At 35.3% G+C, this 16,696-nt stretch overlaps 1 protein-coding gene across 1 annotated transcript in view; it reads left to right on the top strand.

Annotated features, from left to right (window-relative positions):
- Positions 1 to 16,696, top strand: part of LOC107297577 (glutamate receptor 2-like) — a gene marked incomplete at its 5' end in the record, with an annotated part of 39,454 nt that overhangs the window by 17,809 nt on the left and 4,949 nt on the right. Inside the window, 6 exons of the mRNA XM_015826938.1 lie at positions 5,088 to 5,255; positions 5,484 to 5,588; positions 6,368 to 6,478; positions 7,367 to 7,573; positions 7,986 to 8,356; positions 14,994 to 15,192. Coding sequence (XP_015682424.1) covers positions 5,088 to 5,255; positions 5,484 to 5,588; positions 6,368 to 6,478; positions 7,367 to 7,573; positions 7,986 to 8,356; positions 14,994 to 15,192 — 1,161 coding nt within the window. The remainder of the gene's footprint in view (positions 1 to 5,087; positions 5,256 to 5,483; positions 5,589 to 6,367; positions 6,479 to 7,366; positions 7,574 to 7,985; positions 8,357 to 14,993; positions 15,193 to 16,696) is intronic.

Below are 16,696 nucleotides of genomic sequence, written 5' to 3'. Positions count from 1 at the left end.
TTTTGTCAAGAAGTCTGTGCAAAGGTTCTGCAATAGCAGCTTTATGAGGTAGAAAAGCATGATAAAAGTTCAGTAAACCCAAAAAGGCTTGCAATTCGCCCTTAGACTTGGGGCTTGGAGCCTTCTGAATAGCTTTGAGCTTAGCATCAGACGGGTGGATACCCTGAGCATCTATCCTGAATCCCAGGAAGTCAGTGGAATGCACACCAATCTTACATTTGTCCTGTTTTAATTTAGGACCTGCTCTTCGGAAACGAAGCAAAACATCCCTTAACCTCTCAGCCAGCATTTGTGAAGAGTCACCTGCGATGAGAACGTCATCAAAATAAGGACACACGCCAGGAATACCCCTCAGGGTGTTTTCCATTACACTCTGAAAAATGCCAGGAGCGACATTCACCCCAAACTGTAACCTCTTCACCTTGAAAGCTCCACGATGGGTGACAATAGTTTGGGCCTCAGCTGCTGCATCATCAACAGGCAGCTGTTGATATGCTTGAGCCAAATCAAGCTTAGCAAAAAAATTTCCCTCCTTGAGAGAAGCCAGAATGTGGCTCACTACAGGCACAGGATAAGCATGTTGCTGTAGGGCCTTGTTTAGTGTGCACTTGTAGTCAGCACAAATCCAGATGTCCCCGTTTGCCTTTAAAGGCGTTACAATGGGGGTTTCCCACGGGCTGGAATCTACAGGCTCTAGAATGCCTTGCTGGAACAACTTGTCCAGTTCAGCGTCAATCTTACTCTTAAGAGCAAATGGTACTCTCCTAGGTTTAACCCTGATGGGCTGTACCATTGGATCTAGCTTTAGTGAAATTGGAGGTCCTGTGTAGGACCCTAGTTCAGAACTGAACACATCTGCAAACTCCTTGTATACGTCTGCAAGGGTCTTTGTTTGCAATTTATGTAGCCCTGTTACTTGAATTCCCAAGGCCTCAAACCAATCGAGTCCAATGAGACTCGTTCGCTCACCCCCCACAACCAACACGTCTAGGGGGCCTGCAAAATTCTTGTACTGTACCTTAAGGGTGGCCTCCCCCTTAACGCACACTTGAGAATTTTGGAAATCCGTAAGGATTACATTAGAGGGCCTTAACGAAACTCGCTGGCCACTGCTGCTGCAGATTTTGTGAAATGTGTTGAGGGAAATTATGGATAGGGCAGACACCATGTCAAGTTCCATCGACAATGGAACTCCCTGCAATTTCACTTTAAGAGATAGTTTCTTTTTAAGGGGTTTGTGTGTGCCTATTCTTAAAATGTTCCGGCGTGTTGCACAGAACCCCACCCTGTTTTGACTGGGCACCCTGGTACCTTTCAGATTCAATTCTTCCTTCAGTTGTACCTTCTGTCGACCCAGGCAGACTGCAGCGATGTGGCCTTTCTTTCCGCACGCACGGCAAATGGCAGAACGGAACCGACATTCCGCTCGCTTGTGGCGTCCACCACATCCGAGGCAACGAAGCTCAGCTGGGCCCTTGTCCTGATGATCTTTGGACCTCCTCCCAGCTGCTTGGTAAAGCTTGTCCACCTCTTCTTCAGGATCTTCTTCCGAATCCTCTCGCACGTCTTCCTTGTGGATAGTGGCGGTCTCTGGAGCGCTTCGCTTAGGCCGCATGTTCTTGACTGCCCCACCTGCAGCTTCTTCTGCTGAAACCTCTCGCAGAGCATCTTGGAAAGAGACATCTTCCCTGGAGAACAGCCTCTGCTGTAAGTCTGTGTTCCTCAGTCCGCACACAAAACCATCACACAGTTTTTCCTCTAAGTCCTTGAAATCACACGGTTTAGCTGCTCTTCTCAAGGCCGCAATGAATTCTTTTGCTGATTCCCCAGCTCGCTGATCTCTCTGTTGAAATGTGTGCCTCCAAGCCATGACAGATTGCTTGGGCTGGAAGTGTTCCTTTAAAACTTTCTTCAGATCAGAGTATGACACCGTTTCCAGCGAGTCCGGGGCGATTAGGCTCTCGGCGATCTCAAAGGCGTCTTGCCCACAAATGCACAACAACGTGGCAGCCTTTAAGCCTTCCTCCCTTATCTGGCTTATGCGGAAGTACGTCTCGACTCTTGCAACATAAGATTCCCACCTCTCGGGGTGAGAGACGTCGAATTCCGCTAAACGCCCAACTTTCGCCATGATCGAGGATCAGGGTCTTCTTCAGCCGCACGCACCCTCCAGCGATTTCGTACTGGCAGGATAACGCTGACTTCCACGCCGTTTTCCTCTTCCGGACTTCTTTGGGTGAGTCTTCAAGCTTTCCTAGCTGTATAGACTGTATCCCACCTTCATCGCCAGTGTTAAGTCCGGAGAATAATGGCGCTTGAGACGAAGCATTTCTAACAAGTCTTTATTCTCTGCTTCCAATGTACGAACAACCCGAGCAGAGGCACGCAGGCCTCTATTTATACCTTCTGATCCCCGGGCAATTCCAACCAATCACAAGGCGGTCTTTTCCCGCCTTGCGCATGCGCGCAAGGCCGGCGCCACTCAGTCTGGTCCCGGGCAGCTTTTGCAAATGCCTGGGACTCTTACAACATCGCGAGCCTGCTTTTGCAGGCTTAGGACACAACACAGGGCATGCAGGGCTGAGAGGATGGAAGTTCAACAGAGATCAGCAAAACTACTTGTGAGGAAGCAGTCTTGCCTCTCCTAATGAGTTACACTGGTTAGCAGCTCTTTAGCTCAACAAATGGAGCAAAGTGATGCTGGAGACAACTCATCCGTTTCTTGCCGTGCACTTGCTCAGCCATCATGGTTCTTGCCGGGTCATCTGATTCTTGCCATATATTGAAACCTTGACTCTGCTACTGGATCTGGACTTTGCTTCTTGAACTTTGGACTTGGATTTTGGTGCTTTGTGTTCGGACCATGGACTTGTCTTTTAACTTCAAACCTGGTAGGTGACTTTACAGACTTGCTATGTGTTTCTGAACTGGACTTGGATTAATTGGGTTTTGGGCTGGTTCCTGCATGGGGTGAATCCTGGGAAATAATATTCAGGGCTGGCAAAGCCTCAATAAAGATTTTAAACCCATGTGATGTGTGCCTGTGTGAGCAGGACAGGACAGATTTATTGTTACAACTGTCAAGAAATTTCTCCTTAATTATAGGTTGGTTCTCTCCTTGATTAGTTTCCATCCATTGTTTCTTGTCCTGCATTCAGGTGTTTGGAGGATAGGTTGACCCCATCTTCTCCTAATAGGCCTAATTGCATATAATGGCAACAACTCTCCATCTTTGTAGACAGAACGTTTTGTATCTTCTTCATAATAGAACCCAGAACTTTCTGCTTGTGAATTGTATTCTCAAATTTTAAGTAATGAACTGTAGAGCACTACTTAGCAGTTCACAGAAGCTTTCACTTCTACAGGCACAGTTGCCAGGAAGTGCTCCACAGAATAGATCCCTTTTATCTCTGAAGTTGCCAGCCAGAGAGGCTGCCAAAAGCTCAGCATACCAAATACTTAGATCAAGGCATATTAGCCAAAAAGATCATGAGACTGAAACTGAAAGTTTATTAAACTGCCAAACTGGATTTGTACTTGTTTCTCCTAAATTCTATGACTATTTTGTGCTGGGTCTTCATATTAAATGAAATGTATTATGTGAGATAAATCTTCATACTATTGCCATTACCTCATATTCCATAATGTATCATTGCATCCACATTTGAGTTTTAGGTCTAGAGCATGGTTGTCCACTGCATATAAATATATATAAAATGTAGTTAATATATATAAATAACAAAGTTCTTTAATCTTGCGGGGCTATATTATTAGTTGTCCAGGGCTGCATTTGTCCCCCGGGTCACAGGTTGGACAAGTCTGCTTTAGAGCAATAATACAATCCTGCTGTTAGCTTTTAACTTTCTATAATTTAGAGCTGTATTCATATTTCCAGTGGTATATAACTGCTGCTTTTTTGAGATAGCTAGATTTTTGCAGATATTTCTAAACAACAATTTAGAAATCAGATCATTGTTAGTAGTACAGAAAATGGAAACCCTCAGATTGATCCCCTTGCCTGGCAGCAACTCTCCAAGATATAAAGTATTTCCCAATCCTAAATGGAGGTGCTGAGGATTGTATCTGGAAATAGGAGAGTTTGAGATGGACTCGGATAAGAAAAAAATCTACTATTGTCTCTGTATATAAAGAGAGTGGAGACTGGATGAACTGAACTGTGCAAGTAAAGAAAAGGTTTTTGATGATGATGATGATGATGATGATGATGATGATGAAGAAGAAGAAGAAGAAGAAGAAGAAGAAGAAGAAGAAAGAAAGAAAGAAAGAAAGAAACTTTAAATGAATGCAAGAACCAACACATTTTTTTTGATAAAAACACAAGCCCATTTTTCTACAGTAAAACAAATAAGGCTGATGTGATAACTACTGTATCGAGATTGCTTTGAATTGTTCATTTTTTACAGTTTTGTTACATGGAGAAACATCTGTTTAAAGGTTCACCCTGAGGAGCAATTGATTTTGGCTATTTACTCATTGCAATTGTTTTTCAGAGAAATTGCAACTGTTTTGTGATTTTAAGTACAGTCAGCTTTAATTTAAGGGATTTATTCAATAAATGTATTATTTTTGTGAAAAGATGTTAAATAATTAAACCAGGTCTCTGTTATACCATACAAACAATTGTAGAAAGTCTATTTCAATCAAAAAATATAACACTTTATTTTAAGCAGAGTTCAGCTTTCTCCTACACAGACAACTGTCTTTTCAAAAGAAATTTTTATTTTTTAAATTTTTGTCAGGTGGATTATATAAAAGTATATTGAACATCTCAACATTAATATTCTATGTAGTGAGAGCGTATTTTAAATGGAAGCTGTTGGAAGCCATGCAGACACTTTAATGCAACTCATTCTTATATGCAAATAAGTTAGATTGTATTGTGGGAAAAATGCAACCAAGAGACGTTGATATTATTTAAATTATTTTTTTGCATTACAAATTAGCATTACAAATCAGCATTCCTTAACCTACAGTATATTTATTTTTTTTGCTTTATTTACTTAATAAACAAATACCATTGATTCAGTTTCACTAAATATATTTCAAATACATTTGCTTCTTTTCAGTACACATCAGCTCTTACTTACGATGCTGTTAAAGTAATGACTGAAGCATTCCGTAACCTGCGTAAACAACGGATTGAAATTTCCAGAAGAGGAAATGCTGGTGATTGTCTTGCAAACCCGGCAGTGCCTTGGTCTCATGGTGTAGAAATAGAAAGGGCATTGAAACAGGTAGAACTAATGTAGATATTTTCAATTATCTGGGGAAGTCTTCAATTGCACTTCATTTTACTTCATATGAAAACCTTGGATTATTATACCTATTATTTCTGGGAGAACTTCTTAGCAATACATAAAATAGCTATTCTTTGTCTATGAGCACAGTAAATAAATAAATAAATTTCATATGTTTATTTGTTGTCCTTTAGTATGCTTTCCATTTTTTTTTACTTCATATAGGTTCAGGTGGAAGGCTTAACTGGAAATATAAAGTTTGACCAGAATGGAAAGAGAATTAATTTTACGATAAATGTCATGGAGCTGAAAAGTACTGGTCCTCGGAAGGTAAATCTATGATAAATAGAAAGTTATTTCTACATTCTTTTCTACATTCTTTCATTTTAAATTGCTTTTATCAAACTTTAGTAATAATTTGTTGCTGGAACTTTGCACTTTGATATGGCCCAAGGGCTAATCAATAAAGATTTTTTATTATTATTATTATTATTATTATTATTATTATTATTATTATTATTATTATTACATTCTTTCTAAATAGTACAAGAAAAATAAATATATTAAAATGTAGTGTATGATACAAGAAATTTCATTAATGTATGTTTATAAATTCCTTAGGATTCTTTTTAAAATGCTACATGTTTGAAATAAAAAATATAGATCATACTATAGTTACTATGATCTATAATCATATATATTTTACTTTGAAACTAAGGTATTTTGCTACAGAATTCTTTAACTTTTGCTTGGTTATATTAAATAATGAGTGCAATGTATAATTAATGACCCATGAACTTTTGTGCATAAATTAACACTTTAACTGAAATTCAAGAGCCATGGAAATTTTAATTTGGGTATAGTAAAATGCATTTTTCTCCCTTCAGCGGTAAATTGAATCCTACAAAAATTATCATTGTTCTCATAATTCTTTGATGACTCTCTATATTGCTATTTCAAACACCACACAAAATATTTTTGCAGCAAATATATAGAAATCACCACTTCTTGAGTATATTCAATAGGCTTGAATATGATGTGGGATTGTAATTTGTCAAAAAATACAAAAAATATTTGTTCATTTGAATACAATTTACCACTATTTTCAGATTGGATATTGGAGTGAGGTGGACAGAATGGTTGTGAATCCCATGGATGGTCTCTCTGGCAATGATACCTCAGGATTAGAAAATAAGACTATTATTGTCACCACTATTTTGGTAATTAAGCATATTTTTTGTGACATGGATTCTCTAAGTTGTCATCTTATTATTCATTCTCAATCTATGTTGGTATAGATAGATAATCACTATCTGGTTTTTTTTCCCATGAATGTGTAAAAATTAAGAAATACTGTTTATAACTTCAAAATCTCTTCAGAATTTTGAAATGTATCACTATTTTTTATTTTCCATAAATGGCAATTATTGTGATAGATGTACTTTTAAAATATTTAAATCAAAGACAGAAAATGAGAATGAAACCAGTTTCAAGGAGGGTTTTTTTATTATTTTTTTAACCACAGCCATTTACATTTTTCCACTAAACTAAGACTTTATCAATATACAGTTACAATATTATAGAAATTTAAGAATGCCATATTGTTTTCCTAGTAAGCTAACAATTGTATGAAGTTGTTCATTCAAGGCATAACTGTTCTGGATTATATACTAAAGGCATCAACATTTTATCAACTGTTTTGGTGGTGGTAAGATTTTTTTGACAGTTCTATGTTTATTATAAATCTATATAATCAATTTTGGTTTGGTGGGAATTGAGAAATATAAAACATTATGAAATATACATGAATATTCTGATATATTATTTTGAAAGCTTTAAAAAAGTGTTTAAAATGTTCTTGTTATAGTGATTCCACTAATGCTAATAAAAATTATGAATTTGTTTTTTTAAAAATAAATCCCTCTACCTGTAAGGCATTATACAACTGTAAAAAATGTTACTGTGGTAATTGATAAATAAATAATCCTGAACATTTATGAAAAAAGTTTTTTTTCTTATTTACTTATTGTGCTTCAAAGGGTATATAACAACTAGGCAACTAATTTGATAGCTTTATTAATCAGCTAAAGCCAAGTTTCTCTGTACAGGAATCCCCATATGTCATGATGAAGAAAAATTTTGAATTACTTGAAGGAAATGAACGATATGAGGGCTACTGTGTGGACTTAGCTGCAGAAATTGCCAAACACTGTGGGTTCAAGTACAAACTCACAATTGTTGGGGATGGCAAGTATGGGGCCAGGGATGCAGAAACAAAAATCTGGAATGGAATGGTTGGAGAACTTGTTTATGGGGTAAGAGCCAATTTTAACCATTGCAAGTGTTTAATTAATGAAGATAAGTTCAGTACCTGTTAATATGGCAACTGAAATTCACTTGGATTAAAGCAAGGTCACATATTTTAGAAAACAGGTAATTACAAATGCATTTCATCATTTTTTTCCTACAAAAGTTCTTAAATGTAGGGGGTAAAAGTTGTATTCCACCAATGTTCATAGTATGATTATGAAAAACTGTCCTCCTATATGATGAAACTTGAATATGTATCAGTAACAAGAATATTGAGGCAGATTGACTTAGTAGATGCTAGCATTGAAATAGTTATTGTCTTTTCCCTTGGCATTGTATTATTCATTTGCAAGGTACAAAAACAATGAAGCCATTCCCTTGTTAAATACCTTATTATTTGTTTTGCTTCCATTACAGAAAGCTGATATTGCAATTGCTCCATTAACTATAACACTGGTGAGAGAAGAAGTGATTGACTTCTCAAAGCCTTTTATGAGCCTCGGGATATCTATAATGATCAAGAAGCCACAGAAGTCCAAACCAGGAGTGTTTTCCTTTCTTGATCCCTTAGCATATGAGATCTGGATGTGCATTGTTTTTGCCTACATTGGGGTCAGTGTTGTTTTATTCCTGGTCAGCAGATTTAGCCCTTACGAGTGGCACACTGAGGAGTTTGAAGATGGAAGAGAAACGCAAAGTAACGAATCAACTAATGAATTTGGGATATTTAATAGTCTCTGGTTTTCCTTGGGTGCCTTTATGCAGCAAGGATGCGATATTTCGCCAAGGTTGGTTACACACCTGTCTCAGCTTTGTGCATTTTGGTCTCATTAAGGATATTTATGGTGCTTATAGATTCACTTTAAATAAATACTGGCTGCTGACAAGTTTTCCAAAATCATCTGCAGCCTTTACTAAAACGATCAGTTTTAGTAGGCAGAAGACAATTCAATTGATTTGTTCCTAACATCCATTGTTCTTCATCTGGTGGACTTATATGCACCATGCAGAGGCTGCAAAATGCATAAGGTTTCTCTCATTTCCTGCCTTCTTGGAGGGGTACCGTGTTTTTGCTGCATATTCCCATTTACAGTAAAAAGTGCACTGATTTCACAGATGCTGTAATGGGAAAAAGGATAGCATGTTGTTAATGATAAATGAGAATGGTTGTCATCACAAAAATACCTATTGTGCCATCTAGCACATGAATTCCCTTTCTCCTTTCAGCAAAACCACTAGGCTTTAAACAAGAAAAATCTTTTTTGTAACTTAATGGTCTTTGGAACCAATTACAGCATACATGGAAGTTTCCTACTGATTTCCAAACATAAATTCAGATAGATGTTTATTTTATGAACCATACTATGCTCATGTCTGTTTTATTTCTTTCCACAGTATTACCAACTTTTCCATTTCCTTCATGCTTTGGCTGAAACTCAACAATTCTAATGGGGCACACATCATATTCTGATGGGGCTACATCATATTGAGTACAGACATTATTTCAGAACTGAAATTAAGTCTGTCCCTAAGAATTGCTAGGATGGGCTTTTGTCAGGGTTTCACTATTATAACTGACCTATTATGTTTACCTTTCAGAAAAAAGATCAGATACAATGAAGAGAATTTCTCTTTTGCATATTCTACCTCTTTCGGGTTATAGGAACCTGCTACCTTAGCACTGAGTTCTATCAAGGAACATAAAACACAAAGGAATTGTCCGAATAATCTAAATAAATTTGGGGGAAAATGATGATGATGATCATCCATTCAGTCATGTCCAACTTTTGGCAATTCTATGGCCCAATTCTTCTGATCTTGTACTGCTTTTTTGAATTTTTCTATGCTCTGGCTGGTGTCAGCTTTGATGGTGTCCAGCCACTGTACTGCTAACTAGAAAGTATTTCCAAAGTGTGGTTTAGTTATTTAGTTGCTACCTATACTATACTACTCTGCTAGACATCACTTCCTCTGGATTGTCAGTAAATGCTTCTTCAAGTTCTTTTAAGATTATCTTTGTGTTATCAGAGATAGTATCTAGCCACCTTGCTTTCTACTGGCTTTTTAATTGATCGTTTTCCATTTTTCCAAGCATTAGGATCTTCTCCACTGACTATTGTCCATATATTATATATTTCCTATGCAAAATATTCAAATTTTCTCAACAGTATTTTCAGAACTACAGTTCAGAGTCACCAGGTATTTTTTATCATTCAACCATTCTGATGAACCAGTTTTCATATATGTATCTTACAACTGATTTAACTTCTTATCTGGCCATTTATATGTGGTTGGCATTTTCTATTGACATAATCTTGGGGGGGATAGACATACATACATACATACATACATACATACATACATACATACATACATACATATATATATATATATATATATATATATATATATAAACATATACATATATACAGCTTACAAAATGTAAAACAAAATTAAAAGAAAAATGCAACATAAAGCAAAAAAGAGCAAAGATGTCAAAGAACCAGATGAGAACAAAGAAAAAGAAAAAATGGATTCAGTTGCAAAAAGCCTGGGCAAAATACCAGTTCTTCAAGATCCTTTGGAACACCAGTAGGAAATGAACTGTTTAAACCTCTTGGGCAACTTTATTCTAGAGGGCAATTGTTTCAGAGAAAGTGCACTTCGGTTGTTTAATTGAAGGAGCCTGAAGCATGCCAAATCTGTTAGATCAGGTTGACCAGGCAAATATTATGGAAGTCTCTAATGCAGAATGTGTGTGTGTGTGTGTGTGTGTGTGTGTGTGTGTGATTGACAGAGAGGGTCTAGGGCAGCTTTTTCATTGCCTTCTTTCATCTTTACCAAAATATTTCTTATATCTTCCTCACTTCCAGGCATCAAAAAGGTTGCTGATGTTTCTTCCAGCAATTTTAATTTCTAGTTCAGCATTTTGTACAATATATTCTGTATGAAAGTTCAATAAAAAATGACTATACAGTATATAACCATTGTGTACTTCTTTCCAATATGATACCATCTGGTTGCCCCAGATTTCATTCCAAATCTTAAAACAAATCATTCATGATTTACATAATTAAAAACCTTTATATAATCAATAATAATCAATAAAGCAAAAGAAGATGTATTTTTGCCTTTTCCATCAATTTTCAGATGTTAAGCAACATGATCTGGGAGACGCTGGCCTCTTATGAATGCAATCTGTGTATCTGGCACTTTTCTGTCCATCTCTGTTGAACACTGAATTGCGGGTTCTTGAATTTTATTTATCTACCATGTGAGAGGTCTTTTTTATACTGGAATATAACTTTATCTTTTCCAATTCCTTGGCCACTGCTGTGTTATTCTTACCTGATTAAAAATTGTAAGTAGCACTTTAACTGCATCATCTTGTAAAATTTTGAACTGTTTGCTGATATTTAATCAATTCCTGCAGCTGCTACCCCATTTAATTTCACTTTTCAGAATATCTATCTCTAGTTCACTGATCAAATTTTCATACATTTAATCATTAGGAATCCATTTTATACAATTCTTCCCTATACCCATATATTATTTATGTTTTCTTTTTCCAACAGATCTTTGCCTACTGTGTGTCTTTTATCATGCCCATTTTTGCATTAAGAAGGCTCCTGTTCATTCAGATATTATCTTCAGTTTTTTTGCATTGCATATTTAGATGCAATTTCTTGTACTTCTTTGGTCTTCTTTGGAAAGGTGTGTGACATGGATATGCAACAAGCAAGATTTCATCGAAAAGGTGCAAAGAATGTTGTGATGTCACAGAGCAACCTCTGGTCCTTGTGTACCTGAGTGCACTGTTGTATGGCAAGTAACAAAGGGACAGGCTTTGCATTGTGATTTCTCAAATCATGTTTCATTATTGGCCATTCTTACATCATTCTGCACACACTAGTGGTCAGTATTTACCTGGGCAAATTTTCTCTGTTGCCCTTTGCTTTCTATCAGTCTTCTACTATTTTCCAATGTTAACAGCAGTCATTTTGACTTTTTATTTTTACACTTTGGGATATTTTTGTTTGCTTCACCTTTAATTATGGCACCATTTTCAGTTCAGAGTTTTTCAGCTACTGTGTTTATCAAATATAATCCATTAAATCTAAACCTCTATCACTTAAATATATGGAATACTACATTGTTCATATATTTTAAATCTTATTAGTTTGCTTATTTGATTTAATTTAATCTGAAATTTTGTAAGGAATTCATAATTTAGTAGCAAGCAGCATTTGGTATTGCTTCTGTTGACTGAATAGACCTTCTTTATCTTTGTTTGCAGAGTATATAGAGAACTGGATTTTGGTATTATACAGTACATGAAGTCCACATATAAATTGTCTTTTAAAATATTAGAAAGATTTACTTGGCAGAAGTTGACAGAACTCTGGTTGTCTGTTTTGTTTCATTTCATACACCGAAGCAAAATATTCCAATCATTCCCAACGCATTCCAGTTGGGAGGAGTTTTTATATGTGTGTGCTTTGAATATAGACTTGGAGTTCTGTAATTCGGTGACTTGTGTCATGTTTTAGAATTATATCTCAGCACTGATATTGATACCTATTTGTTCATAAGGGCAACTATTCCATTTCTTGTTTACATTAGAACAATGGTGGCGAACCTATGGCACGGGTGCCAGAGGCGGCACTCAGAGCCCTCTCTGTGGGCACGCGCACCGTCGCCCCAGTCCTCAGCCTTCAGCTGGGTTTTATAAAACCTTTTTGCTTTAGGCCTCCGCCGTTGTGTGCAAAAAAAAAGAAAGGTTCAATCAATCAGACAATTTCAACTTCTCGCGGAGAAAAAAAAGATCTTGCAAAGTTGGAATTGATTGATTGAACTTTTTAGTCCCACCCAGTCTGCCATTGCCACCGCAGCCACGCCACACCCACCCGGCACCCGACGATGCATAAGTGGGTTTTGGGTTGCAGTTTGGGCACTCGATCTCTAAAAGGTTCGCCATCACTGCATTAGAATATCTATTCTTTTGATATAAAATGAGCCACCTGGGTCTATTTCACTTAGAAAATTCTGAGAATGTTAATGTTAACTCTTGAATTCTTGCTCTAATAACATCAATTTTGCTTCATTCCATTTTATATATTTATTTGTTTTTAAACCTGTATGCTGCTTTACTCTCAAGGACTTCATGGTTTTGACATTCCATATTTTTGCAGCATTTTTTTTCTTTTGCTTCTAGTATCATCAGCATTTAAATGTCTTTTTGGCTTTAATCAAGATGTATCATAAACACTAAAGCTACTCATATGTAACCTCTCTCTTACCTGAAAGATCATTATCTTTTGGATGGGAGAGATCTTCCTCCAATATCATGTTAACATTATCTTGACTATATATATCCATTTCACTTTCTTGGCACAATCCTGAAGTGGTTTGAGTGATTTCCTTCTCCAGTGGAGTGTATTTAATTTAATTCCTTATCTATGCCTGTCATGAGTTACATTTCTGGGAATATATATTCCTAATAGTATAATTAATAATATCATTGGAATACATAAACCTCCTTTCCATTATAAGATCTTTCCATGAATGGGCTTTTTGAAGAATTGTGGATTGTTTTTTACAGTGGATACAGTGAAAATTATATATTCAATTCAGATTTTATGATCTGAGATTAAGGAAAAATGGAAGTTTGGTAAAATATATGTAGGAATGAAAATTTGTAAAAATGTTTTTATTACCCTTGAAAATATAATTGAATTCTGTAGAAGTTCTGTAGAGTCTGGGTCACTTAGATAAATGACCTTATGTTTTATTAGAATCACTGACTAGAATCTAGCATTTAGATTTGCTGTAGTTCCAATACTTCTTCTCATCCATTTCTGTATCATCTAAATTTCCTTTGCCATGCACAATGCTTTTTTCCTCCATAAAGTATGGGGAAATTCTTAGTTGAACAGTTATAATGACCTCCTAATTTATATAAAGTTATAATTCATATAAAGTTATAATTTATACTTTAAATAATTTTAGAAACAGTATGTATTATATAGTATGTATATGCATATAAGTTAGATAATTCATTTTGGATGAAAACATGCTTCTGCGTATGTTATTGCTGAATTTTTGGATTTTTTTACATATCACCTTGAAATAATAACTATGATGAACTTCACTTAAAGTGTGGACTTCATATTGATAATGCTTTAGCACATTCAGAATAAATGATATTAAGGAGGCTGTCCTTAATGCCACCTATATAAGGATATAGGAAATATAGAGATTACAGTTAATCACTGGATAGAAATTCTTTCTCAAGGTAGGAAGGTTGTATTGCTTCACTTTTTGCCCTTGTGCATAAGAAAGTTTTGGCAAATATTGAAACTGAAATTGGATAGTCCATATAGATATTGAGAGGACGTTTGGTGTAGTGAATAAGGTTAAAATGGTAAACGGTGAGTTCTAGTTCTGCCTCAGGCACAAAGCCAGCTGAGTGAAATTTGGCTAGTTGCTTTCTTTTAGCCCTAGGAAGGAGGTAATGGCAACTACTTCTGAAGGACCAAGAAAACTGGACTTGTCCAGGCAGAGAATCAGACAGCATTGAAAAGAAGGAAAAAAGAGAGAGACTAAATAAGCTATTGCTCTCAGAGTTTATTTTATTTTATTTTTGTTGTTTCGTTACATAGAATACATTAAAAATAAAGATCCATAATACAAAGCTATTGTTACATTCAAATATTTTTAAAATCTTATTGTCAGATTCTGATTTTGAGTTTTTCATACAAATATGAATAGCATGCAGTGATTGGGCAAAAGTCATATGCAGTGACATTAAACCTCTAAATTCATAAACATTTTCATTATAATGATACATATTATTCCATAATATATTACCTCCATTATGTTAAATGCTGAAATATTTTTAAAGAAACTCAGTGAAAACCCTATGACAACTGCAGATATCATTATAGTTTAATTAATTTATCAACCAATATCCATTGAATCCATTGCAAGAGAAATTCCTGCATTGTGCATAATAGTTTCAACCTATTGAAATATTCTGTTTTGATTTCAATATATTTCATTGATCTTGTCTGATTTTACTGTAAATGTATTCATTTGTGTTATCATGAAAATATTTTTAAGAAAAATATTGCAATAACATGATTTAAGCAGCTTTCTTTTGCAGGATTCTTGGACCTATGAAGATCCAATAGTACATTAATTCAATACAGAAGTCCTGAATTTAGTGACACACCTCATCTAAGTAAAATATTATTACTTTCCTATGTCATTAGCATGCATAGCAACATATACCTCTCCTTTCCCAAATAGCATGAATAAAATGTTCTCCAAGTTACCCAGTGCAGCATATACATAAATCTGATAACTTGCATTCCTTTCAGGATATTCATTCCAATTTAAAAAATCTATTTCATACATTATTAGATCCCTGTCTGGGCGCATTGTTGGAGGTGTGTGGTGGTTCTTTACACTGATCATAATATCATCCTACACGGCTAATTTAGCTGCCTTCCTGACGGTGGAAAGAATGGTGTCTCCCATTGAAAGTGCTGAGGATTTATCTAAACAAACAGAAATTGCTTATGGGACTTTAGATTCTGGCTCAACAAAGGAATTTTTTAGGGTAAGATTTTCTGCTAAGATAACTCTGACATTCTGAAATATTCTGAAATATTAAGCTACACTTGCATTCCCCAATATAGCCATAAAGAGTAGAAATAGAAACAGAAACCACAGAGTTTTAATATAGGTTATTATTTTATAAAACACAGCTATAAATTAATAGTTTCAAATTTTTACTACAACTTCAAATATCCCTCTTCAAGATTTTTGATTAAATCTTACATCCATCTGTCATAGCTTCCATACTAAAGAAATAGATCATGTATTATGCATTTCTGCGACTAATAATTCTGCTGATGAACTCTTTACATTTCTCATGTTCTTCTATGAGATTATTTTACGATATCCTAAATCCAGAGAACAGGCCACTGAAGTAACCACTCATCAATTTGTCTTGGAATTGAAGGCCAGAAATATTACCCTTGTGTTATAGCATATTTGCTAAAGTTGTAACACCATAATTTGAAGTTTATTGCATGTTCTGCCCTACAAACCAATCAAAATCCAGATTGATTGATTGCAAAAATCCAGTAATTATTAAATTGGTGGTGGTCCTCCATATTTTTCACACCTGATTTGTTAACCATATAAATTAAAACTGTGCAACTTTTCTTATTGTTTATACTTTGCTTGGCTATCAGGCTAGATTCCTCTACTTAAATAACTTCATATTGTTTAAGGAAATAGGATTTCCTTGAAACTAACATTGGCAGCTTCCAACTATCTTTTAAGTGGCATTCTGCAATGTTCTTTCTTTGCAGAAATCCACAAAGAAGCCATGAAATGTAACCAGAAGAACTAACTTGCTATGTGTAATCTTAATGATTAGGTCTTAATGATTTGCATTGTAGTTAAATAATAAATCCAGGATTCATATTATCAGTTTCCAAAATGGAATCTAATACTCATGATTTATAAGCACATAAACCTGTCAGTACAAAATTTTAGGGTTGAACTATGTATGATATATGCAGAGATGTAAAGGGGGGGTATTGCTTAGCACTAAAAAAAATTATTCTGACAGTTGAAAGATATTCATAATGGTTTTATTATAGCTGATATGTAAGTATGTATTTAAGTTAATTATGCCTTATTTTGTTTTACTTCTGTTCTATCCTATAAATGAAAATGGATTAAAATATTCTATTAATATAGATAAATTATCTTAATATAAAACTTAAATAAAATTTGTTTAAAAAAAATAAAGCTAAAATATCAAATGTTAAACACTAAATAGAAATGTCTGTCGCTTGTTATGCCCTGTAGTAGAGGCTTGAAAAAGAGCAAATAAATAATACACCACTCTGCTCTCTAGAGATAAAGTGTATAAGCAACAGAAGAGGGTGGCTACTACTTTTTTCCCTCCTCAACTTTTGCTTTTATGAAGTTTGAGCCATAGTATTTATTAAAGGCAAAACCAAAGCAGCCTTGCATGCATACTCATAATCTGAGAAAAAGAACAAACATTTGCTGTTTTACAGAAATTAATTTTGAGGCTTGGATGG

The sequence above is a fragment of the Protobothrops mucrosquamatus genome, unplaced genomic scaffold (genome assembly GCF_001527695.2).
Source record: "Protobothrops mucrosquamatus isolate PMUCROS unplaced genomic scaffold, P.Mucros_1.0 scaffold3390, whole genome shotgun sequence".
Classification (NCBI taxonomy): domain Eukaryota; kingdom Metazoa; phylum Chordata; class Lepidosauria; order Squamata; family Viperidae; genus Protobothrops; species Protobothrops mucrosquamatus.
Note: the sequence above shows the minus strand (reverse complement) of the source record. Positions and strands in the feature narration are given on the sequence as shown.